Source organism: Mauremys reevesii, linkage group 16, assembly GCF_016161935.1.
Source record: "Mauremys reevesii isolate NIE-2019 linkage group 16, ASM1616193v1, whole genome shotgun sequence".
In the NCBI taxonomy this organism is placed as follows: domain Eukaryota; kingdom Metazoa; phylum Chordata; order Testudines; family Geoemydidae; genus Mauremys; species Mauremys reevesii.
Window position 1 is genome coordinate 40,207,707 of NC_052638.1, and position 25,959 is coordinate 40,233,665.

General features: G+C 58.5%; 1 protein-coding gene across 5 annotated transcripts in view; it reads right to left on the reverse strand.

The window, feature by feature from the left end:
* Positions 1-231: 231 nt before the first annotated feature.
* The window catches only part of CBFA2T3 (CBFA2/RUNX1 partner transcriptional co-repressor 3), a 113,906-nt gene continuing 88,178 nt past the window's right edge, over positions 232-25,959 (reverse strand). For 3 of the 5 annotated variants that reach the window (XM_039502703.1, XM_039502705.1, XM_039502706.1), the window contains 9 exons: positions 25,168-25,409; positions 24,557-24,646; positions 17,959-18,140; positions 16,264-16,520; positions 13,840-13,925; positions 12,002-12,197; positions 10,273-10,341; positions 8,581-8,771; positions 232-8,079 (listed from right to left, as the gene is read on the reverse strand). In XM_039502703.1, the coding sequence (XP_039358637.1) occupies positions 7,747-8,079; positions 8,581-8,771; positions 10,273-10,341; positions 12,002-12,197; positions 13,840-13,925; positions 16,264-16,520; positions 17,959-18,140; positions 24,557-24,646; positions 25,168-25,409 (1,646 nt within the window). In that variant the 3' untranslated portion in view covers positions 232-7,746. Of the gene's footprint in view, positions 8,126-8,580; positions 8,772-10,272; positions 10,342-12,001; positions 12,198-13,839; positions 13,926-16,263; positions 16,521-17,958; positions 18,141-24,556; positions 24,647-25,167; positions 25,410-25,959 lie in introns of all 5 variants that reach the window. The other 2 variants (XM_039502704.1, XM_039502707.1) reach the window with 2 other exon arrangements.

The following is a 25,959-nucleotide window of genomic DNA, read 5'->3' on the forward strand; positions in this document are numbered from 1 at the left end:
CATCGCTGCTTGAAAACCAGGCCTCTGAAAAGGATCTCCCGTTGGGCCCCAGAATCACTGGTCACTTGAAAACTGTGGCCTTCATGCTGGGTACATGGATAGAACCAAAGCCATTCGCCAGCTCCCCCCTCCCGGCCTCCTGGTTAGGCACATCGCTGGGGGAGGAGGGCCGGGGCTGAACAGAACACAAATCACAGCAGCGGATACCCCTGGGTGATATTAAATTGTCTTTATTACACGGATACAGAGTTAAGAACAGACATAACCTGAATCATAATGTTTACATCTTTCACAGGTCAAACATACAGTACAGTTAGAGAAAGCAGGGAACCGCGGGGGAGGGGCAGCATGCCAAAAAAACTCCCATCATGTCGTCATTTCTCTGGAATGGCCACGGAAACCCACAAACAGCAGGGAGCAGGGTCAGGTGGGGGGTGATTTCTGTTTTCTCCCCTCCTTAAACTCTTTTTCCACACACGCCCACCAGTCTATACAAGCCATGCCTCCCCCACCCCCTTTCATTCAAGTATTGCACAGTTTGACGAGTCACTCGCCTCCCAGCCCCCTGACACTGGCACGCCCATGGCCCTGGCAGGAGCAGGTTATTGGGTTCTGACAGGGCATGTCAGCGGCTTTCGAGACTTTCGGCAGAGTCGCTTCAGAGATGGGGGAGCAGGAGCAGAACTGGGGTGGGTCACATCCATCCCTGGGGCTTAGCAAAGTTCCACTCAGGTGGGCTGAGCAGTTTGGGCTCTCCTGAATTGCAGGCGGTTGGCTGGCTGGGTCACCCCCGAGCTAGGGACAAGGAAATGTGTGAGGAAGGGGGAAATTCTGGGAGCACCTGGTGGTTTTTTTGTTTGTTTGTTTCTGGTGAGGAATCAGAGCAAATTCTCCTGGATTGCTGCTGCAGAGCCACCTTTCAGAGGCTCAGCCGCCAGATCTGGACGGGATCCCAGAAACTGCCGCTCTGAAGAGGCTTAGCAGAAAGTCTGAGAACCTGGGTTTACTCTATTTATTTTCCCTGGGCTGAGTTTACGTCTGTTTTTTTGACACCCTAAGCAGGGGTGTCCTGCTGCTGTTCTCCAAAGCAATTGACAAGCCAAGAGATGGGCTTGTTACAAGAAACAAAAACACCCTCCGGCTCCCTCAGATCTGCCTTACATAAAACCACCAGGGCACAGAGATGGGAAGCAGGGTCCCTCCTACCAGGGGGTGGGGATTGCAGCCCAGGAAACTCCTTCTCCTCCCATTCATTGCTGTAACTAGCATACACATGAATTAAACTGAGCCCGGCCAAAATCCCCACCCACCTCAGGCAACCGCCCCACCCCCAGCACAAAGGCCACAAAATTGAGTGGGGATGCCCATAAAGAGGATCGTAAGAGGAAGAGACCAGAGCACAATGTGTGTGTGTGTGTGGTGGGGGGAGGTGGGTGTGTACGCGTACAGGGAGTGTATGGTGAGTTCACATGGGGCAATGGCCAGGAGCGAACCAGTTGCACCAGCAGCACTGGCTCTGTTTTGCTCCTACAGAATAGATCGCACCCCGGTAATTTCTGCCTGTGTTTGCTGGTAAGCGTGTAACCGGAAGGATGCTGCCGGCAGTCTCAGGGAGACTGACTCCCCTGTGCTCTAACTGCCTCCAAGTAGCGTAAGCATGGGCTGGGGGTATCTAAGCCATAAGACGCAACCAATTGGCATTCAAGAACCATTGGCGCACATCACAGGTGCACCCTGAGAAGTGCTCCCAACACCTGCCTCCCGGGGAGATGCACCCTTGGTGCTTCACTGTTCACCCAGCCGTGCCCGTCCCACGTTCCCCTGTCCCGGAGATACGGCTGCTAGCGCAGCCTGACTCCCACTAGGAAGATTGTGCCTGGGCAGGACCTTGCTGCCGGAACGTCAGAGAAGAGCAAGACGGATTGGTGGGGCTGGAGGGGAGCTGAGAAGAGCTGAGCAATGAGGAAGGAAGGAGGGATACGATTCGAGTCCTACTCCACATGTATTTGATAGGGGGTAAAGCACCAAGAGTGTGATCACGTTGGCTGCAAGAAGAGAGTGGAACTAGCAGCAATGGGATGCTATTAAGAAAGGGAGAATATAGACTCTCCGGAAAACCTGGCAGTGAGACGTGGCAGACCAGGGAACAAAACCCCGTCACAGGACTAAGCAAAGCCCTAGTAAATGTACCATATGGAACAGTCTTGCCTGGACCCCAGAATGATCTGAACAGATCCTAAGGGAGTTCTTACAACTCTAATGTCTAGGATCACCAGTAAACTCTGGCCAGGCAATCCAACGGCTGCGTCCGGCACTCGCGTGCTAGAGCCGCACCGGCATGAGGTCCCTGGGGTGCGGCTCTGCCCGGCTGGAGCAGGGCAGACGGGAGCTGCTTTGGTTTCTGCTTGGATTTCAATTTGGAAACTTGAGGGATGGGCCCAAGTTAAAGAGCCCCCCATGGAAATGGGTCCATGGTGAGTCACGCTTAAAGCCAAACAAAACCCCCATCTCGCTGTCTCTGTGTCAATAAACGGCTCCGCCCCTCGGGCACATGCTCTAAGCTCTCTGATCCTACGTGCAGCGCAGGGCTGGGGCTCCAGCACTGAGAAAGAACCTGGCATCCTCAGGAATGACCTGCAAAACGCGCCCGCTTCCCTCCGCCCCATGGGAACAGGAACGTGACCATGCTGGGCCGAGACACACATTTATTGCTAACGACGAGCCAATCCTGCAGAGAGCCACATGCCCAGTGACGTCAGTGGGATTGGAGGACACAAGGTGCCACCCGAGATGGTGCCCTTTGGGCTGTCCCAGATCCCAGATGCCTTTGTGCTGAGCTACCTGGGGTTGTTCTGACCTCACCACTTCTTTAGCCACAAAACCATCCGTTGCCCCTGCCTGGGGTTGGGCTCATCCCCTGTTTTTCTCCTCTCTGCCCCAGGGCCGCTGGAAGGAAAGCAGCAGGCGCCCTCCCTCCCACACTCCTGCTGCTGTCCAGGCAGAGCTGCCATGTGGACACGGCTTAAATATCTCCTGGCACGGGCTGCAGGAGGGGCGAAACATTGGCCCTTCCTTTTCTGATCATCTCCAGTGACTTCACAAAAAGATGCCCAAAGAGCCACCACCCAGGAGAGAGCAATATCCCAATTGCCCCCGTTACCCGCCCCCCCAGTAACACGCACGGGGACTGCTCCTGTGCCCAGGAAAGTCAGCATTCCTGGATTTCTGGCCTAGGATAAGTTCCTTTTCCTACACAATCTGGGCCTACACCGTAACCATGAGGCAGGTGGATACGCCGTGGAGCAGGCCAAATTCTGCTCTTAGTGACATCCCTGCAAACCCCATGGAGACAAAGCGCCTGCAGGTAAGTCACTGAGCGCAGAATCTGGCCCACTGCAAGGCGTACACACCACACACACTACACAATCTAACCGTGCTGCTTTGCCCCAGTGATTTAAAACCTGCTGACACGGCCATGGCTGAGGATGGTGTTAACTCTCCCAGCTGTTGTATGTTCCACTGGGAAGAACATTCCCAGGCAACGGAGAGAGGAGAGAATCAGGGATTAGCAGGACACAGGAGGGTGAGGTGACCCACAACGAAAGAGCCTGGAGCCGCATGCATCCTCTAGCCCTACTCCTAGGAGCCAGTGTGTGGTTTTCTCTATTGCTGCCGCCTGCTTTTCTTGCCCACGGGCGTTACTGTCTGGGAAGCTGCATGCTCCCGTTGGTTTTTTGGCCACTGAAATACTCTATTTTAAAGCTTTCCGGTTTTGCCTTCTGCAAGAGCTCCCCTCACGATCACCTCTCCCCTCCCAGAGCCTTTGGTTTGAAGACAAGCTTGTGGAGTTCTTTTTAAACGGGGTTATTTCCTTTCTATACAATTGTCATCTATGGTTTTTAAGCAAGTTGGAGGTAGAGCGGCAGGGTCCGGATGCTGAGCAGATGTGAGACGGATGGGACAGAGAGCGGCCGAAATTCAAGCACAAGAGGAGGTTTAGAAAAATAACAAACACTAAGAATGGCAGGACGAACCGTGCGGTTAATTACATCTGAAAACTCTTATATATTACCTCTTTTCATGAAAAATAGACAATATACATATATCACTTGATAAATAAACGCAACAATCGTTCTTAGGGTGAGTGCTGCATGTCAGAAACCCAGGGTCAGAGCCTAACGCTGGAGGAATGAGGCTGCGGAAGGAAACAAACAGAAGCTCCGAATTCTCAGGTTTGGCCCATTAAAAGGTCTTTGGCTGGATTCACTGCAAGCTGCTGTCAAATGGTTGGTAAACAGACTCCAGCAGTGGCTCCAGCCCAGCTAGTTAGGGCAGCCCTGGCTGCTTTGCAGCACACGGCTTCCGCAGAGGGACCAGTCTCTGCACAGCTTCACCTTGGGCTTCAAGACTCAATACAGGTCCTAGGGAGACCTTCAGTAATGCAGAGAGATGGGTTCAGCGGCACTGCTGCCGAGACCTGCCTGCGTCAAACAGCAAATCAGTTCCAGGGGAGGAAGTTCTGCACTCACAGGTATTTACAGGCTGCTTTGTCTCTTACTGTGTCCCTCCCTCCATCCCTCACCAAGGATGTGACCTTCCTCTGCAGAGCAGCAGTTGGGACTTTAGAGGAACTGTCTCTCGGGGGTGAGGGCTCATGTGGAGATTCTCACTAGCCAGGAATCCAGGCCTGCTTTAGAAAGACCAGGCTGCCATGGGGTTGGAGGAAGTTAAGGAAAGTCTTCCACAGTTCCCCAGGAATGTAAGCTTCCAACAGCGTAAGGTGTCCAGATTGTCATGTGAGGACATGTTACCATGTAGGCATGGCGGGGGAGAGGAGGGCTACAGAATGGGGGTGCTTCTGGCGCTTGTTGGCTCCTGGCCGGGTTCAAATGCTGCCGGGTTCGCTGAGTTAGGAACTGCCAGGTGTTCAAAGCCTGCAAACTTTGGATGTAAGAACTGTGACTTCATCCTGCTCGAAGCCAACAGCAAAACTCTGGCTGCCTTCAATAGGATGGGATCCACTCCTGGTTCTTAAGATTTGATACCCCCATTGTGGCAGAGAGCTGAGCCGGGGGAGGGGACAGCAGGGCGCAAGGACTGCAGCATCCCACTAACAACTTCCCTCAATCCCCACTTCCTGCCTGAGTCTGTCTTGCTTTGAAATCCTAGAATCCTAGGACAAGCCGGCACCAGCTGCAGAGAACCACACGGCACCGTCTACAGCCATCCCTCAGAGGCAGTGAAAGTACACGTCAAACAGCCCTCCACGCCCTTCTCCAGGACAACCCGTCCCAGAGCCAGGACAACATGGCCAAACGGCGCCAACAGCCACAACCCCAAACCTCTCCAGGGAACACGCCACACTTCTGAGGAGAGACACAACATGGTCTTTACAACTTCACAGCAACCAGGAGGCAGCTTGAGTGGGGTGCAACTGAACGGGGAGGACTCACATTGGATGCGATGCAGCTAACAGATCCAGGGCTCACAACTAGAAAAGAAAGGGCGAAGCAGACCCAACCGCAGTGAGACCGAACAATGCCGCCTAGCCCTGCATGGATCCATTGTGCTAAACAAAGGACTCCTTGTTGTTCCAAAACCTGAATCGATGTTCTAAAGAACCACACAGTGCTTCTGAAAACGGTAGAAACAAGGGAGAGGTTCGGGGGTGGGTTGCGGGGGAGAGGAAAACGTCCAAACACAGCCACCTTAGGGTTCTGAGTCAATCGCCCTCAGCCAAACCTCCCTTTGCAATGACTAGTGTCTGGGAACTTTTTATCTGAAATCTCTATTTTTTTAAAAACACACGTGATGGATTTTGCAACTCCGGAAAACTAATGCTCCTACTGAGCATGTGGATTTTGCTTTTTTTTAAAACCTATTTCCTAAACTTTACATACTTCAGTGGTTTACCTTCATTTTTTTTTATTTGGCAAATGTCTCTTCTTTTATTATTATCATTATTATTATTATTTTTTGGACCTCTTCAAATACTATATACATTCACATTAACGTACAATATTTGCCCTGACCGTGGCTGCGCAGTCTCCAGCTTTCTCCCTTTCTGCAGCCATGTCACTTTCCATATTGCACTCCCGTCCTCTGTGCGTTATACACGATGCAAGAAATGCAAAATAATCTACATTGTCTTTTTTTCCTTCTCTAAGAACAAGTGTTTGTTTGTTTCCTTTCTTTCCTCCTAGAAACTGTTGCAAAATCATAAGAGGGGACGCGGGGTGGGAAAAGAAAAAGAGAAAGCGAAATAAAATAAGCCAATGACAATGTTCATCACAGGACTGGAGAAAACATCTGGAGAACAAGTAGACACAAAAGCAAGGGGGTCTATCTACAGGCAGTCGAAAGAGTCTTCAGAAGGGGAAAAACAAAAGGTGTCTTTTTTTTTCCTGTGAAAGGTTGAAGGAGTAAGGACGGCAGTCACGAGATACTGGAGCTAGAGGTGGGGTTCTGGAGAGCAGAGAGAGGTAGTGGAGGAGTACAAGAAGCAGAAGGTACTGGTGCAATTGCTTTCTGCTCACACTCTGACGAGCAGTGGAGAATCAACGACAGATTGTCACAGTTCTGTTTGAAACGATGCTCTCTCTGGAACAGGACCGGGATCTGAAGGTTCTTGTTCATTAGCACGCTCTCCTAGGCAAATGAAACACGTTTATAATCCACAGAGGGAGGGAGCACACAATGCTGGCTCCCCGTCACACACACACACACACACACACGCACGCACAAAAGTTGTGTATCTTTTTTTGTTTGTTTTTGCTTTATTTTAATAAAATTCTTTAAATCCACAGATGCGCGTCCTTCCTCCTTCCAGGTACGTGTGGATGCTGAGAGTCCAGCGCAAGAACCCACCCCACCCCACCAAAGAATGCAAGGAGTCCAAGAGCGCCGGCTTGCCTTTGGCCAGTCGTCGTGGTTTGGTTGAAAGGGATAAGTGCTGCTCCTTGTTTCACAAAAAACAAACCAAAACCATCAACCGAAAAAGTAAAAATAACCAACAAGAGAACCAAAAAAACTTTGGCAGTGGAAAAAAAGTTTGGATTTTTTTGTTTGTTTGTTTTTGGATTTCCTTTGGAGCAGAGGTGAGTCTGGTATGTTCTTGGCTAGCTAGCAAGGTAGTTTACAGGTAAGCTTCCTTTACTTGGTTTTACTTTCTTTTGTTTGTTTTTTGGATTTTTTTTTTACTTAAAGCCAAAGAGTTTGACGTTTTTATTTTTTATTTTATTTTATTTTTTTTTACAAAAAAAAAAAGAAAAGAAAAAGAGAAGAAGTTTCTTGCCTTCTAAAATCGCAATCCTTCATCATGCCGTCCCCCGGCCGCACCGGGATGGAGATTTCACACACACACGCACATCTCCAGTGGGACAGAGACTGGTGGGTTTCCTTTCCCCGAGTCAAGGTGCGTAGAGTTTGTGGACAAATTCCTTGTCCGAAAAGAAGAAAACAAACAAACCGACGACGACGATAACTCCCCAAATCATAGAAAACCGAAGTGAGAACAGAGAAGATTGGTATTTGCCTTAACTCCACTTAAAGCCCAGTTTGAGGATCCGTGAGGATTACATATGCGAGATCGAGAGGTCATTTGGAGGTCACAGAAGAGTCAGGTAGCTGAGGAAGTTGCATTGAATGCAGTTAGTTTTTCTTTTGGAGAGAAGCAGTAGCAGCAGTGACGTTCTGTAGGTTTCTCTGTTTCTTTCCCCTCTGTTGGCTGGCCGGTCGGTCGGTCGGTTAGCGTGACGCCGTTTCCAGAGGAGCTGGGGTGGCCGGCGTGCCGGAGCGCGACGCAGCAGCTGAGCCGGTTTCGCTGGGGCTGGCAGCCATGGTGGCCACGCTGGTGATGGAGGCGCCGACAGCCACCACATCCGGTTGAGCTGAGCCCACCCCTAAGCCCACCCCGGAGGAAGGGGCTGTGCCGGCGGAGGCCTGGAGGCCCTGCAGAGTCTGCCCACAGACGTGGTGGTGCTTCTCCCAATCCTTGTGCTGGCAGAAGGAGCCGCAGTAGCGGGCTGTGTTGCATCCGCTGCAGGTCTCGCTGGCCTTGCGCCCGCAGTTCCAGCAGCTCTACGAGAGGGCGAAAGCAGAGACATCAGCGTCGGGGCGGTGCAGCCTGGAAGAGAGACCCAGCCCCGCTAGACACCCCCTGGGCGATGGAACCGAGCACCCACTGAACACAAGAGACCTCGGTCTTAGGTCTTAGGTTCAGGCCCCCAACGAGTACAATTGCCCTGGCCACTTCCAGGCAGTGCCCGGGCCGGTCATGCTCGTTCGATTTTACTGGATTGGATCTTTCTAAGCCCTCAGTACCTGGGGGAAGGATGGGCCGAGCGTGGCGTGGGAGCTGGGGTGCCCCCACTGCGCAGGGTGAATTGCCTGCTGATCTGGTTTAAAAACCAGGCTCCTGAGCTGTCAATGCTTGAACTCAGGGGTTGTAGCGGGGCAGCCCCCTCACAGCAAGCGTCCAGCCCCGCCTCGCACGCTGGGGGCGCACGCGGTGTCAGCACGCCAAGGCTTAAACTCTACTACCCTAGCGAGCACTGCGCAGCGGGGCGAGCTCGCCTCTACCTCACTCGAGTCCTCCTGCTGATTGATCACCGTCAGCGCGTCCTCGGAAGCCTGGCGCTTGGCCTCCGCCAGGGCCCTCTCCATCTTGGCTCGCTCGGTAGTGATCAGCTCGTGGGCTTTGCGCTCCGCGTCCGACACCGCCTTCTGGAGCTCGGACATGGCCTGGCGCTTCACCTCGTTCACAGCTTCTTCTGAAAGGAAGAGCACAGCTCCTGGAGCGCAGCCACCAAGCTGACGGCCGCAGGGGCAGGCCACGCAGCAGGAGACCAGAGGGCAAGTCTGGGCAGCTGCGACCTGGGGTTTTGCTGTCCAGGTTGGGAGGCCTGACTTTCCGTAACACAGCTGGCAGCACAGACCAGCCCTGTGCACGCATGCATACACACATGGACACGCACACACGTGCACACGCATGTGCACACACGTGCACAGACATCTGTACACACCCATGTACACACACTGTGTGAATGCATAAATGCTCGTGCAAACGTGTGCCTAGCTCTCAGGTGGAAGAATGGGGGAACTGCCAGACTGGCTCAGACCTATGGCCCAGCCAGCCCAGTATCCTGTCTTTAGCAGTGGGTAGCACCAGAGGCTGGGTGGTGCAAGAACCCCCCAGAGTGGACAGCTGTGGCAGAAGCAGCCCATGGGGGAAGCTGACCCCTGGCAGCTAGGGGTTGGTTTCTACCCTGATGCACCCCTTCTAACTGCAGAGGGTCTTGTCCACATAACCACCTGTCAATCACAGCGCACGCTATGGAGGAAAAGCACGTCAGTGAGGGTTTCAAAATGGAGCTTCTGGGAGGGCAGGGGCGTCTTAAAACACGGTGAGAACAAGGGGAGGATGCCTTGACCATGTTCCCTACCGCCTGTCTTTTACAGACTCGCCCAGCGCCGGCGCAGGCTGAGCCAGGGGCGATGGAACCGCCGGCCCACTGAGCCACGGCCCATTGCACCCAACAACCAAGCATGAGCTTTTCTGAAAGCCTGGGCTGCCCAAGGAGAGCAGCTTGGTTGCCCGGCTCCAGCAGAGGGACGGCAGGAAATCCCACGTGTCCACGGTAGGTCTTGGCAGAGAATCCCTCCATGGAGTTCAGATCCCCTCCTGCTCTCCCGGCGACTGGCCATCCAAAGGGAACGAGGGGGAGGAGCGGCCTCTGGGTCCAGCACCCTCAGAAACAATGGGAGCTTGTTCCCGCTCGTCCCTGCCCTCCAGCCCCATGGAGTGCTCCACACGTCAAGGTGCCCCAGAGAGACGGAGCTAGAAAACTGGCCTACAGCGGGCGCAATCCCGTCCGTAAGCTCCCAAGGAGTTTGGTCTGGGTGTGAAAGTCCCTATGGGACTCATCCAAGGCCCTCGGGAGCCAGTGGAAAGACTCCCATTGACTTCAATGGGCTTTGGCTCAGGTCCCAGGGTCACTGAGCACCTCAGCCGCTGGTTTGGGGGACAAGGAGGGAGGCTTAGGGATGACGTTTCCGTGTAACACTTGCCAGTCCCCAGGGCTCCTTCCCCCGATCTCAGCCCCCAAAACACAGCAGGGGAATTCCACCGAGGCCCAGGCAATAGACCCAGGGATCTGGCCCAGTGGCAGCAGACTCCTCAGGCTCGGCCGGGCACGGTTCGGGCCCCGGACTCATGCACCGCCTCACGCCGGCCAGTGCCGCGCTGGGCTGCAGACAGGGGATCCCACTCACCAGCTTTCCTCCAGATTTCCTCAGGCATGTAACCAGAGAGGGGCCTGGGCACAAACTCCCGGTGAGTGTCTGAAAACAAAGGGGGAGAGGAACAGGTTGGAGAAATGAAGCGCGTCCGACCTACCCAACAGCCCAGGAGAGCTGTGCTACAGTGCGGTCAGTGCTGAGACCGACAGCGCCTAGACAGCGCCACAGTGGAAACCATCCCTGCCTGCTCTTGCCTCCAAGATACACGCAGAGCTGCTGTAAGAGCTGCTAACGCCCTGGGCCGGGTTCTCCTCTGCCTGGCACTGGCACCGGGATACTTGTGCAAAGGGCGTGTCAAGTGCAACCCACGCAAAATGGTGCCTGAGCTGGCATCGGTGTAAATGACGACCGAGCGCAGGGCAGGGGAGAATCAGGCCCAGGTCGCCATTGGCTGTTTCACAGACAGGGGGACTCGGTTTGCTCTGTATTTGGTTTCGCCGCGAGGGTTTTAGTGGGCGGAGCAGAGGTGAACGTCAGTGCCTGTCAAAGTGAGCCCTCGAACGTCCCAGCTAGACCCAGGCACAGTGCAGGTCCAGGCGGGGAGGGCTTTGCCCACCCCCCTCACCCCGGCGAGAACCACCCAGCGGCCCCCACGTGGCTCAGGGAATACACCTGTCTTGAGTAGATGCTGATCTTCGCTGGGGACCTACCTGAGAACCTGGGCTCTCCCTCCAGTGCTGTCAAGGCCAGGGCATCCCCTGCCAGGCGCTTGCTGGAAGCCACCCACCGTCTTTTGGTTTTTATTTGCAATACAATGTGCCTGGCAGCCCAGGGACCGCGGGGAGCTGTGGGAGGGACTCCAGCCTCCTGCAGTGACGCTTTGCAGAGGGAACGGGAATGGAGCGTCTCAGGGGACGGGAGCCACCAAGAGCTGGAGTGAAGCTCTCTGCCATCGGCACCCGCTGGTGACGGGGCGCAGCACCAGGGCCACAAGACAGCAGGCATGAGGTCCTGCTGAGGGGATAGCTGGGGTGGGGGCGGGGAATCCTTTCCCCTCAGTCGCTAGGGGCTGGGTAACAAGGCCTGGCGGCAGGGCTGAGATTTCAGGTCTCCACATCACTCTGGGACGTTTCGTTCCCTTCTGTCACCTCGGCGGAGGAGCTCCTGCCATTGAAGGCACCTTCCCCTCCAGAACACAGAGCCGCTCGGCCCTTCCGACAGAGCCGGTGCCCAGGGGCTGGTCTCTGTCTCAGGCACTGGGGGCTGTTTCCACTTGCTCAGGGCAGCGAAGTCCCCGGCTGGGGTGGATGCTGACAGTATCGGGAGAGTGCCCAGGGCTGCTGCTGCACGGGTGACCCCAAAGGGGAGAGAGGAGGAGAGAGCCGACCCGGCGGCGAGATGGGAGCAGCGCGGCTGCAGGCAATGCAGGGAGGGATTGATGGTAAAGTCCTGCCCCCAGGAAAGGAAAGCGACAGCCCAGAGACTGAATGCGGGATGGTACCCAGCAGCCACGCCCCGGGCACTTCGCTCCCGAGCGCTGTTCGGCCCAAGCCCTCAGCTGCTGCAGGGGAGAGGCTCGGCAGGGGGTGCCCCGGTGTGTTTGGGGGGTTGCTCTGCTAAAGCATCCAGCTCTTTGCAAGCTCTCCAAACAGACCTGGGCTGGGCACCCAGGAGGCAGCCTAGGAAGGCGCCGTCCCAGCCCTGAGTCACTCTGCTACGCCCGCGCTGTGCAGGAAAGCTGCTCTGCTGGGCCCGTCAGTACCTAATGGGGGGGCCTCGGAGTTGGAGGAGCTGTTGTGGGGGCGGGGTGGGGGGTTGGTGCCTTTCTTCATGTCTTCAGCATCGCTGTAGCGGCGGATCCAGTGGTTGAGCTCCTCGCGGTCGGCCTCCTGGCAGCGGCGCAGCACGGTGAGGGAGCGCCGCGTCTTCTCCACCATGTCCATGATGCAGTTCAGCAGCTGCCAGAGAGCAGGAGGGAGAGCACAGGTAAGGCCTGGGCACAGGGTACATGCTGGGGGGTAGCTGCCCCAGTGCATACCCCTGGGATGCATGTGCCGTCTCAGGGTAAGATGGGCTTGCACTGGTGCTTCTCACCCTGGTATGTGATGCATCTGTGCAAGCCCCAGTTTGAACTGGGGGAGCGTGTCTACAGCGGGTTTGTGCCTGTCCTGATTTGCACGGGGGGGGAGTGTGCCTACCGCAGGTTTGTGTCTGTCCTGATTTGCACAGGGGAGTGTGTCTACCGCAGGTTTGTGTCTGTCCCGATTTGCACGGGGGGAGTGTGTCTACCGCAGGTTTGTGTCTGTCCCGATTTGCACGGGGGGAGCGTGTCTACCGCAGGTTTGTGTCTGTCCCGATTTGCACGGGGGGAGTGTGCCTACCGCAGGCTTGTGTCTGTCCTGATTTGCACGGGGGGAGTGTGCCTACCGCAGGCTTGTGTCTGTCCTGATTTGCACGGGGGGAGTGTGCCTACCACAGGTTTGTGCCTGTCCTGATTTGCACGGGGGGAGTGTGCCTACCACAGGTTTGTGTCTGTCCTGATTTGCATTGTGTCTGTCCTGATTTGCACGGGGGGAGTGTGCCTACCGCAGGTTTGTGTCTGTCCCGATTTGCACGGGGGGAGTGTGCCTACCGCAGGTTTGTGTCTGTCCTGATTTGCACCGGGGGAGTGTGCCTACCGCAGGTTTGTGTCTGTCTCAATTTGCAGCGGGGGAGCGTGTCTACCGCAGGCTTGTGTCTGTCCCGATTTGCACGAGGGGAGCGTGTCTACTGCAGGTTTGTGCCTGTCCTGATTTGCACGGGGGAGTGTGCCTACAGCAGGTTTGTGTCTGTCCCGATTTGCCCGGGGGGAGTGTGCCTACCGCAGGCTTGTGTCTGTCCTGATTTGCACGAGGGGAGTGTGCCTACCGCAGGTTTGTGTCTGGCCCGATTTGCACGGGGGAGTGTGTCTACCGCAGGTTTGTGTCTGGCCTGATTTGCACGGGGGAGTGTGTCTACCGCAGGTTTGTGTCTGTCCCAATTTGCACCAGGGGAGTGTGCCTACACAAGGCACGCATCAATGGAGTTACACTCAGCACACTTCCTGTGGCTTGCCAAGCCCTGAGAAGGTGCCACCTTTGCATTGACTGGTTCCCAGGAGTTTCCCATAGGCCAGGGCAGCCGGACAGGGCTCAGAATGGGGAACCGTAAGCCAGGGCACACAAAACGGGGTCCTGACTCAAATTCCAACAGACAAGGACCCCAGGGCTCCAAGGAGGGGCGGGGTCCACCAGCTGGGGGACGGGGTTCAGTTTCTGCAGGGTTCCTGGCTCAGGAAACGCCATCTGTTTCAGGGGGGATTTCCCCGGAGCCAGGGATACAGGAGCAGGCCCCACATCGAACGTCAGAGAAGATGGTGAGCAGCACGGGACAGGAACCAGAGAAGTCCGGACGAGTTAACCTAGGAGCCCCTCCGTGGAGGGTCCAGAGCTCCTGTTCTCTAGAGCAGTTAATCCAGGCCCTCCCCACCCTGCCCCACAGTGAGCACAAGTGCCAGGGCCGCCCCAGCGCCTGGCAGGGCTGCCCAGGTAACAGACAGCGGCAAGCGGGGTTGCTACGTACGTTGTTGAGGTGTTTCCACTCCTCAGCCCACTCCCTGTCTGTTAGTCTGTGGTCGATCACTTCCTCCTGGCGGGAGCCGTGCACGGCTGGAAGAGAACATGCGGGTCAGCGAGAGCCAGTCGCCCTGGCCCAGAGCTCTGGGCACCCCAGTCACGGCTATTTATTATCTGTGTTAGGACAGCACCTCGGGGCCGTGCTCTGGGGTCAGGGCCCCTTGTGCTGGGCACTGTACAGAGCAAAGAGATGGTCCTCGGCCCAATGCGCTTCCTTCCCGTGGCCTGAGAGCAATGCTGGCGGCCCACGCAGCGTGCCGGGAGGTGCCACATGGGGGCCCGGGGCTGGCCCACGCAGCGTGCCGGGAGGTGCCACGTGGGGGCCCGGGGCTGGCCCACGCAGCGTGCCGGGAGGTGCCACGTGGGGCCCAGGGCTGGCCCACGCAGCGTGCCGGGAGGTGCCACGTGGGGGCCCGGGGCTGGCCCACGCAGCGTGCCGGGAGGTGCCACGTGGGGCCCGGGCTGGCCCATGCAGCGTGCCGGGAGGTGCCACGTGGGGCCCGGGGCTGGGTGCCACGTGGGGCCCGGCGCCGGCCCACGCAGCGAGCCGGGAGGTGCCACGTGGGGGCCCGGGGCTGGCCCACGCAGCGTGCCGGGAGGTGCCACGTGGGGCCCGGGGCTGGCCCACGCAGCGTGCCGGGAGGTGCCACGTGGGGCCCGGGGCTGGCCCACGCAGCGTGCCGGGAGGTGCCACGTGGGGCCCGCGTGCCGGGAGGTGCCACGTGGGGGCCCGGGGCTGGCCCACGCAGCGTGCCGGGAGGTGCCACGTGGGGCCCGGGGCTGGCCCACGCAGCGTGCCGGGAGGTGCCACGTGGGGCCCAGGGCTGGAGCACACTGCTCTGCCTTGGGCTGCACCCACTCAGAGATTGGGCTTCGGGAGCTCGCCACGGGACGGCAGTGGAGTCACGCCCCACGTCAGGAGAGGCCGTCAGGGAAAGAGAGAGAGAGCGAGAGAGACGTTCGAAAATCAGTGCAGCCTCTATACCCTCCATTTGGGCCAGCTCTGGAACACAGGGCACTGCCGGCGCAGCCTGGAGAGGTGAACAGTCATTGGAGCTAACTTACAGGGAGACGCTTCACCTGCCCTTTGCTAACCGGGGAATTGGGCTTTGGGAGAGCTCCCCATGTGCCAGGAACGGGGTCACCCTCCCAGCAGCCATGGGTTAGCACCTACACATCTGCACTGCTGCTGGCGGGGCAGCACCCGCTTGCCAATCACTCTTTACCCGGCCCTCCCCTGCAGGAGACCCTGCAGTAACAGGTGCCCACCCCCCTCCCCCGGTCACCTTTCCAACGACTATCTTCTCAGCGGCGGGAAGGGGGCACTGTGCAGGACCACCAAGAACTCAGCCTGCCTAGGACCCCCGGCAGCCCCAGACTGCCAGATGGATTTTCCCAGGGAGTCAGGGACGGAAATGCTGAGTGATTTGTGTGACTCAGGCTGTGTCTACACTGCGCACTAACCCGGACTCTGACCAAGCTCCACTTCTGTCCACACACACTCAGTCTGCTCGGGTCACAAGCACCCAGGACCTGGGTCCTGGGACCCTGCTAGGGGGTGGGTCAGAGCCCGTCCCACTGCGGCTGGGGTCGAAGCCCGGGCACTGTGCAGTGTGGCTGCAGGGCAAGCCAGAGACTCGAGTCAAGGGCTGTGCAGCGCAGTAGCGACATCTCGGGTACAAAGCAGTGTGGACACTCAAATGCAGGCCCTCAAGCTGAGTGCCCCAGACCTGGGCGTACAATGCGGTGTAGATACGCCCTCAGCAGCTCTGCCTCCCCTCCTGAAAGATGCCTCCCCGCCTTGGCTGGGGATCCGGAGCGCTGACCTTCCTCTGGGAGAGCCATCTGCTGCCCTGCTCTCTCTAGCTACACAGGGGTAACTACCGCAATGCCCCAGGGTCCCCGGGCCCCTGGACTCCTCTCCACGGTGTCCTTACCGCGCCCACCCCAACAGGGCTCGCTCCTCTCTGCAGAGCTGGGGCTGAATCCATCCCCCACTGGAACTCCGCTGCCTGCACTGGGTTGAGCCCTCTGTCTCCACCCTGCCCCCACCTTGCCCATCCCTTCGTTACGCTCTCCAGCCGCCCGGAGCCACGGAGGCTCCCTCCCTTGGCCCAGTGCTTTGCGGTGGCCAGTCCCCGCCAGACTGCGCACGCTCCAGGGAGGCAGCCTGCCCGCCGGTGAATTCCCAGGCCCCTCCCCTCGGGCATGCAGGCTATGGTGCCCCTTCCCCCAGCCTGCAGAGCACCCCCTGCATGGAGCAGTGTGGCCCCTGCAGCAGTGAAGGGGAAGGGATGCTCTCCGGGTCGTCAATCCCCCGAATGCTCCCCACAGCAGGGGGGCCCTCCAGCCCACGCCACCTCCCACTCACCCACTGGCCGGTGGCGCTCCCGGAGCTCCCTGGGGTCGGGGTGCCGGTAGCTGTCCCGGTAGTGGTGTGCCATGGCCATGTCCTCCAGGCGGTAGTGCGGTGGCGGTGGTGGTGGCGGGGTGGGGTGGGGCAGCCCGTTGGGCTGGTGGCTCAGCCCGTTGCTGGGGCTGTACCGCTGAGCGGGGCTCATGGTGCACGGCCGTTTGCTGAGGTGTTCGGGGTGCAGAGGGTCTCGGTCCAAGCCGTTCTCTTTGGTCCTGCTCCGTGGAGGAGAAAAAGGGCGACCTGGTTACAACACTGGGAAATGGCTTCCTGACCCTCACCTCCTTTGAAAAGTGCTTTGAGCCCCAGCCCAGTGCTCTGGCCACTGAGCCCAACTCTGACACTGGCTCCCTTGGGAGCCTTGGGCAAGTCACTGCCCTTCTGTGCCTCAGTTTCCCCCTCTGTCAAATGAGGGAGGATGGTCCTGACCTACAGAACCTGAGGATAAGTGTCCCTAGAAATGCAACTAGCTGCCAACGTACCCAGTCCAACCTGGAGCCCGCATCATTGCGTCCTGGGTGCAGCGAGTGATTCTTCCGAGCGGGGGAAGTGCTGAACTCACAGACTGAACTAGACAGCTGTGGGCCAGATTCGTCTCTGGCTCCTGCCTGCTCATGCACTGGCCCCCTGCAGGTGCAGGCTGCTGGGGGACAGGGCACATGGCCAGGGAGGTAGGGGGCTGTATGTCTACACAGCACACTAACCCAGGCTCTGACTCAGGTTTGAGCCCCAGTCCTTCTTCTGTCCACACACCAATCAGTCTGACTTGGGCCACAAGCACTCAGGACCCCGGTCCTCAGACCCTGCTGGGGTAAGGTCCCAGCCCAAGTCTCATTGTGACTTGGGGCCAAGCCGCATCGCAGTGCAGTGTGGACACAGCCCAAGACAGGAGGGCTGTGCAGCGCAGTGTAGATGTGCTAGCACGGCTGCGAGACCCGGGGCCAGCACCTGTAAGCCCCAGTTTACCATACAATGTGGACGCTCAAGCCCTGGCTTATTAACCCAGAGACCCCCAGGCTCCGGCTTCATAGACCCAGGTTAACAATGCAGCGCCAGCTAAGCCTGCCAAGTGGGTGGCACTGGTCACAAAGAGGTGTGTGGCCAGGACGGCTGGAGGGGCTGATTCCTGCCCAGAGAGCTCTCCCGGTGCCTGGGGGGAGGTGCAAGCTGCCCACCTTTCCGGGAAGCCCCATGGAGGTGGATGGTGGGAACCTCAGCTGCCCCCTACTGGAGTGAACCTCCCCTCTGGTGCAGGGGGCTTAGTCCTGACGTCCCCCCGATCCCAAGTGCCCCGAGGGCTGCACACGGCAGGGGAAATGCTCCAGGCCATGTGACATTCCCCACTCACAGCGATCAGGAGTGGGCGCAGCTCCACACCCCACAGTGCCTGGAGTCTGGCTGGGAGTGGCCCAATGTGCCTGCCATGCTGTCTGGAGCAGGGTCTCCCCCGCCTGTCTCCCTGGGCGCTGGAGCTTGGGCAGGGGACAGGCTGGCAGAGAACTCAGGAGGCTGCCCTGCCCCAAGCCCTGCCCTGAACACGGTGGGGCTCTGGGAATGGCTTTTTCCTCTCCTCCTTGCTGGGTCGCTCCCGCTCGCTGCGGGCCCCGTGCTCCCCGCATGACACTAGCCCCGGGAGCTGGGGCGGGGTCCTACCTGTCTGGTGTCCTCCTCTTGCCAGTCTCGGTGACCTCCAGGAGCAGCTCAGAGGAGTCGATGGGGGACGAGGCGTTGGCATCGAGCAGCAGCTGTTCGTGCTGGGCCAGGTACTGGGCTGGGGTCTGCTTGGCCATGCGGGCGCAGTGGAGCAGCTCGCGCTGCAGCAAGGGCAGGTTGGCCTGCAAATGGGGCAGAGACAGAGTAAAGCCCCCGCCACCCCAAAGGGCAAAGCCCCAGCCCTCCTCCACCACAGACAAGCTGTCCCAGGCTGGGCTCCGTTGCCCTGCAGGGGTGGGCCATGAGATTCAGCCTGCTGGGGGCTCCTTACTCTGCATCCCTCGCACACCTGGCAGGGCCAAGATAAGCGGCAGAGGATGCTGGCCTGACAGGGAGGGTGGAAGTGTGAAATGCTGGAGCTTCCTCAACCGCTGCTGGCTCTGCCAGAGCAGCCCCCAACCCAAGGATACCATCTGCCTTGTCTGAACACACGGCCAAGGATTCACTGCCCTTGGCCAAACCGCCCGTGTGGGTCAGTGCCCAGGTCTCTGGCCTCCGCACAGCAGCACTTCCCAATCCCCAGGCATTGCTGGGGAACACGGGGGTGTAGCACACCCTTCCCCCAAACCAGCATAATGAGGTTCCCTCCCTTGAACCCCCAGTGCCGGCTGGCACAGCCTGAGCCTTGGCTGTGTTAGAACACGACACGAGGATTCTCCTACACTTCTGGCCAGGAGACATGGGCGTTACCCCATAACCACCAGCTGCTGGGTTTGTGGCACCTTCCTCTGGCCAGGTCCCGGACGCTGCAGTAGCTGGATAATTGGACTGATCTAGAATGGGAATTGCTATGTTTGGAGACAACTCCCCTGGTAACAGCAACAGACATTTGCTAGCACATGGCCGGAATCCCAGCTATATGGATTCAACCAAGGCACCCGGGCTAAGGTCTCCCTCTGTGCCATCATCCCCTCCTTAGCCATCAGAATCAGGGGCTGGGAGCTGATCGGGCTTTGGAAGTCCCAAGAGTTTCTGTAACCAGCAGGCATCACTGCCGTTTGCTCCCATCCCATGGGCTCCTGAGGGGAGCTGCGGTTTGAGCAACTCTGTTAATCATTTGGGGGCCAGGTCTGCTAGCCTTACTCATCCTGAGGAGCGCCTTACTCGGGAAGTAGCTCCACTGATTGCACTGCTACGGAGTAAGGTGCTGCTAATTCGATTGGGGGTGACAGAATCAGGCCCATATACAGCCTGGCTAATGGGCTTCCCCCATCCCTGACCTGGAGAAGGATTCTAAAGCACTTGGGGCCAGACCCAACCGCAGCCGAGGGGATGGAAAGGCCCTGCTGGATTTCAATGGGCGTTGGATTTGGCCCACAGATGCCACAGTGATGGGCACCAGCCAGCCCCCGGGGGTAAGACAAACACAGATTACAAAAGCCCAGGGCTTCGCCTGCGTATCAGCACATGTGGTTTATACAGGCTGCGTCTGCTCCTCCAATACCGCGGCCACTCGTGGTGCCACGTTTACTTTCCATTAGCGGCTTTGGGGGTGTTCCCAGCCACGCCGCCACCCAGGGCAGACCAGGAGAGCCCCACCCGTCCCTGGGGGGGCCACGGCCAGCCCGGACACCAGGAGTCGCTCGCCTCTCCAGTGTGTGCGTTTGCAGGGGAGGAAGGGTTTGTAAATAAACTCCCCCACCCACTGAGTTTCTCAGGGAGCTTCCACCCCAAGAAGAGCATCCAAAGCACAAATGATTAAGCAGCAGAAACACATTTTTATCCAAGCGCTTTTGCTGCCAGCCCCGGTTTTCTATTTAGGCAGCTGATCCTCAGCCAAATCGCCATCTGTTGAACATGTTAGCGTGTGAGCTGAGAAAATGTGCTGCTGTAGATCTGAGGGCAGCATGCCCTCCCCCCACCCCACTAGTTCCCCCTCTCCCCAGTTAGATAAATAATTTTTTAAAAATCGGAGTCTGGGAAACACACTGGGGCTGGCTGGTTGCAGTTAGCGTAATGAGAAGCAGCTGGCGTCCTAGGTGGAAACAGCTGGGAGCAGGGTGCCAGGGGATCAGACAGCACAGGGAGTGTTGTCAAATGGCTCCTCTGGCCAGAGAACCGCGGAGCCTCACTCGGGAACTGCAGAAAGGATTTTCAGAGCGCCCCAGGACCTGACGTCCGGGAGCACCAGGCACAGAGGTGCCATGGAAGCCAAGTTTCTCCAGGGCACCGTCACATCGGTCTCTGCCCAAGGATTTGGAGCCGAGCCTTCCCAGCAGGAAGCACTGGCCCTCTCTGATGGGCATGTTGCTTGGAGGAGAGGGCAGCATCTCCTGGAGCAGGGCAGGGAGAAACCCGTTACCCTCCATGCTGCGGCGCTTGGTCTCCTCTAGCTTTGGACGGCAGAGGAAGAAGCATCAGAAACTGCAGGTCCTGCCCAGTGGCCAAGATATGGATCCCCCAGCTGGCAGGGCTGTGCTACCCCCTGTGCCCAAGTTGCTCAGTGGTTAGGCACTGCCCGACCAACCACACTGCAGGCGGTGGAGAGACTAGGTCACTTGGAGCTCCGCCCCGAGAGGCAGGTCAGCAGCAATGTCGCTGATCCCCTGGGCCGCACTGGCCGCAGCTGTCTGAGGGGCTGCTGTGCCAGGCCCAGGCACGGAATGGAAAGGGACATAGGGAGGATCAGGGGAAAACACAACACAGACTCACAGAGACAACTCCTTGCCCCACGGTAATAAATCCCTCGCCATCTACAGCACTTTCCATAGCCCACCAAACTCAACCGCACAGCAACCCTAGGAGGGACAGCTTATTATTACCGCCCTTTCACCCCAGTGGGGAAACCAAGGCACAGAGCAGTTAAGTGACCTGCCCAGGGCCATAGGAGGCAGTGTCAGAGCCCATAACTCAAAGCCTGATTTTCAGAGGTGCTGTGCACCCACAGTTCCCATTGGCATCAGTCCGACTTGCGAGAGCCCAGTACTTCTGCACGTCAGGCCCTTTTTTGCCTCCCTGTGCCTCGGTTTCCCCCTCCACATAGGTGCTATTCTCCCTGCTATCTCCTGGGGGCATTGTGGGGCTTGGATTAATAGAGCCCACTCCTGCAGCCACAGAACAAAGAGCAACAGGATCAGGTCCTTCAGGCTTGAGATTTTCAAACCAGTCCAGGTGACTGGCCACGTAGCTTTCATTCACGTCAATGGAACGTGGGTGCCTAAACCCCCTGGACTGCTTTGAAAATCTCAGCCTATGTCTCTAAAGAGCTTTGAGATCCTTAGGCAGAAGCTCTGATTTCATACTCACTTTCCCCCCGGACAGGACGGGGGCGGGCGAGCCCACCCTGCCCAATGCGGCTGCGTGTGGGGCCGGCGCCGAATCGCCCCAGAGCACTCGGAAACGTTTAAACCCTTTGCTGCTTCATGGGACTGGAATACACAGGCTCCAAGGGCGCTGGAGGCTGCTCTGGCCAGATTCCTGCGGCTAGTTCAGAGCCATCGGGATAGAACCTTGGGGCCGGGGCGGGGGAGATAATAAAGATGCAAGGAGGGGGACCCCCCCCCCCCCGATTCCTCTGATAAACAAGGGCAGCTGACGCCAGCCCCGGCGCATCGGCTGTACCTATCTGGTTTGACAGCCATGCCGGGGCGCTGAGAATCCCTCCAGAGCAGGGCGACAGAGCAGGCTCAGGGCGGAATTAAAAGGCAGATAGAAAAGGGAGAGTTTTAATGACTTGCACATGGTGAGCAGCTGGGCTCAGCCCCGCTTTGTGCTGCACACAGCTCTGCACGTGGGCGAGCGGGAGTGCACCTGTACTGAAGAGCTGCGGGACGTCCTGGGGGTGGGGAGGGGGCAGCACAGGTTACCCCCCCCCCTTTCCCAAATCAACAGACTCAGCTGTGGAGCTGGAACTGCTGAGACCGGAGAGCGAGAGCCCAGGAAAGAGAGAGGGGTCGGCAACAGCTGATTTAAAGCTCAGGGAGCTCCCGTCGCAGCTGCTGCTCCGTCCAGAGCCTCCTTCCTCCCCTGGGGACGACGCCGGCTCCCAGGAGCTGCTGTATGACTGTCTGTGGGCCGAGGTCGGCTAAGTGAGGGGGGCCTGACATGGCCCCAACGGGCAGGGCGAGGGAGGCTTTGTGGTGCAAAGCAAGAGGGCTTTAAGGGTTCCCTAGCGTTAATGTCGGGGCCAAGAGTTACACCAAAGTGGGAGCCAAGGCCTGGCAATCTGAGAGGGGGAGGGTACATGGAGCAGGCCCCCGTCCTTGTCCCCTTCGGGCCCCTGGCTGATCCTGCTCTGTCTCTTTCTCCCTCGTGTCATGGAAAAGCAGCCGTGCAGCAAGGACGGTTCCTCGCTAGCTCCCATAGGAGGTGGGAGCTACAGGTCTGGAAAACACCCTCACTTCCAGGCATGGCCAGAGCCTGAGCTCCACCCAGGCAGAGCTAGCGGGAGGCACCAGCAGAGGCATCACTGAGCAGGCAGTGCGGGGTCCCTGGGGGGTTGGTTGATCCTCTTTTGCGTTCACCTCAAGAACTGGCAACTCCAGGCACCCGCCCCGGAGAGGGCTGAGCCAGCTGCTGAGACCACAAAACTGGCACCACAGGTTCTCGCTGGGCAAAGATTTCACATGGGTCCAGAGTTCTGACGCCACCCCTCAGCCAAGCTGAGCATACCACGCCCTGGGTCCAGCACCCAGGGCCGGTGCTACCGTTCAGGCGAACTAGGCGGTTGCCCTGGGCACCAAGATTTGGGGGTGCCAAAAAGCGGTGCCCCCAATTTTTTTTACAGCGGTTCCTCCCCGAGCGCACGGTCGCTGCTCCACTTCTCCCGCCTCCCAGGCTTGCAGCACCAATCAGCTGTTTGGCGCCGCAAGCCCGGGAGGAGAATTAGAGCAGGGCTGCGTGCTCAGGGAGGACGCGGAGCAGAGGTGAGCTGGGGTGGGGAGGTGCTGCACGGCTCCCAGGCGGGGGGAGCCTCAGGGCAGAGGGGGAGCTGCCGCGGGGGTGGGGGCGCCTCAGAGTGGAGCGGGGGGCAGGGAGCTGCCACAGGGCTGGAGATGGGGGGTGGGGGGACACAAGGTGGAAGTTTCGCCTAGGGCGCGAAACTTCCTTGCCCCGGCCCTGCCAGCACCCCCTCCCATCACCGAGCTGGTGCATTGACTGACAATGAGAGGGTCACGTTCAGACCCAGAGCCCAGCCAGGAACCGGCTCCCAGAGGCTGCCCTCATTCACCAGCAAGCCCAGCCTCAGAGTGGAAGCCAGGTGCCCCCAGCGTGAGCCGTGCCAACCCAGCGTCACAGGCATTTGCAAATGAAGAGGAGGGAGTCAAACCTCAGTGGCGACATATTCCAGAGGGGTGGACCCCTGGCACTAACCTCCGTGCCAGCAGCGGGGTGCTGCCTGCGAAGCTGCCAGTGCCTGCAAGGAGCAAGCATGTTCCCCGCTGCTTCCATTCACCTGGGCACCACCAGCCGGGGCAAATATCCAGGACCGGAATGGAGAGCTGGATCTGAGGCCCTTTGCAATGCACTTGAGAATGGCATCAGTGCGTCTGTCATCCCTTTGCATCCCAGGCTGCTTAACCCTGGGAACTAGTAACAGCGTGTAACCCCCCTCCCCGCCCCAGTGCTCACTTTCTGTTTTAAATAAACAGGGGGCAGAGTCCCAGCGTGGCTGCCTCGGGGGGGCTTAGCTCTCCACCTGAGGCTGGGATGAGGCCGTGGCTCCGGGGATAGCAGGAGCTCAGTTTCTGGGCAGAGCGGTAGCTCTGCAGGGGAAAGAACCCAGTTTGCATGTGACACTCAGCGTGTGGCCTGGGAGAAGACAAGGGGGCAGGGGCTCACCCTGACTCTCGGGGCAGACTGGGAGCAGATAGGCCCCTGCAGGAGATCCCGAACCGGGGAAGGGACCCGACTGATGTGCTGAATTTGTGTTAGTTGGGAAAAGAATGCAAAGAAAAGGGGCCTGGAAGCCCGTGGCTGGAGAGCCTCTGTGCTGCTCGGGCCCCGGGCTTACAGCGCCCCACAAAGCTGACTAGGCAGAGACGGGGCTTCCCCTTGGTTTGAAACATCCCAGGGAAGTCAAGACGCCCCCCCTGCGGCACTGGGAAGCCAAACACGAGCACCTCGGCTAGTGCAGGGACAAGGGCCTGCTGAGTTCCCCGGCCCAAAGCTGGGGGCGGCAGGAGCAGGGAATGTGCCACCCCAATGGTGAGAAGGGAGCGAGTCCTTCAGAGCATGTTCCTGTGCGTGTGAGCAGAGGGGCTGAGCCCAAGGAACACGGGGAAGGGGCTTCCTGGCTTTGAAACTAAAATTACAACATGCAGACAACCAACCCAGCACGACCCCCCTTCCCCCAAACTCTCCTGGGCTCCACCCCAGAGCTCCCCAGCTCCATGGGATCTGTCCCCATCTGACTCAGGGATTTGCATGTTCCTTGACAGAGCAGATCAATTCTTCCCATAGCCCAGGCGTCTGGTACGCGAGCCACCCACGGCAACCATCTGATGCAGCAGAGCTCCCCCCTGGCCCTGGGGTGTCAGCGGGGGTTGGTGGGCCCCGGCCCTGGGCTAGGCAGGACTGGGCGGCCCGAGGGACCTACCTTCAAGAAGGGGATGACGAAGGGGCGCAGTGGGAAGTTAGTTGCCTCCTGGAGCTTGGCGTGGAACTCTTCGATGGTCAGCGTGGAGTTCTGCGAGGCAGAGAGAGGGTCAGGCTCAGAGAGGAGGCACCAGCGGAGAACAGGAGCCGTCTTCTCCAGCCCCGTTCACACGGCAGCCACTCGCCGCACTGACCCCGCTCCTCCCTCCCAGCAGCCTGGGGCAGGGCCCCTCATTTCCACGGGGTCTAGAATTCACATGGCTGCTGCCACAGGCCCTGGGCTCCTAGTCACACGGGGCAGGGCCGGGGCGGGGCAATTCCCTCTTCACTTCTGCATTTCAGTGCAGGGCTTGAGGCCACAATACGCAATTTGTACCTGGTGACAAATGCAGGAGAAATTCCCGGTTTTGCTGGGGGGAGAGAGCGGGAGAAGTACTCCCCCTCCCCCACACACTGTGTTTGCTTCTGGGAAAATGGCCATTTTTTTCCCCAGAGCAAATTCAGGAACACAAGGAAAAATCTCTGGGGAGTTGGCCCCACAGCTCTGGGAGGGAAGAGCCTGGCTCCGTCTCTCCGACGGGGCATGCCGGACAAACGCCCCACGGAACGTACCACAAGCCCCAGCACCAGCGTGCGCACCCGCTCCCCGATCTCCGGGGAGATGTCGTTCCCAAACTGCTGCAGGGTGGTCAAGAAGCGCTTGAGTTTGCTGAGCTGCCGGGCGCCACAGGCGGGAGGGAGCTGATGGGTGGACAGGGAGGCAGTGGAGGAGGTGGCAGGCCCGTTGCTGAACCCGTTGGGGGTGGAGGGAGCTCCATTGATAGCGGTGGGGGAGTGGCTGCTTCCATTCATTACTGCAATGAGAGAGACAGAGAGACGGTCGCTGGAGAAGGCACTGGCTTCCAAGACCAGCAGCTGGCCTCTGGCAGAACATTGTAATGGGCTTCTAGCAAGTAGCGCTGCCCCCGCCCCCCCGGAGAGAATCAGAACGGCTCTACTATGTGCCATAGTCTCTATACAGCCAGAAGCTAATGGGGATTTTCCTTTAGTAAAGTGGGCTTTTTGGAGCAGGAGGCTGGTTAGCATCAGCTGAGTCACAGCTCCCTGCAGAGAGGATGCCATGCGCAGGTCCTGTGCATTAGCATCACGTCCGCATGCAGGGAAGGGAGGTGGGAAGTGGTGTCAGCGCGGGGAGGGCAGGCAGCACGGGGCGTGGAGGTGTCAGCACCAGGGGGCAGGGAAGATATGTCAGCGTTTGGTGGCTACATGGCGGGTCTGGTTGTCTCACGACGTGCTGCAAACAGAAGGGAACATGAACGACAATCGACAGCCAAGCAGCAGGGCAATCAGCCACTGCTCCCCGGGTAAATGAATGTGCCGTACAGCGGCCGTGTGCTCATCAGG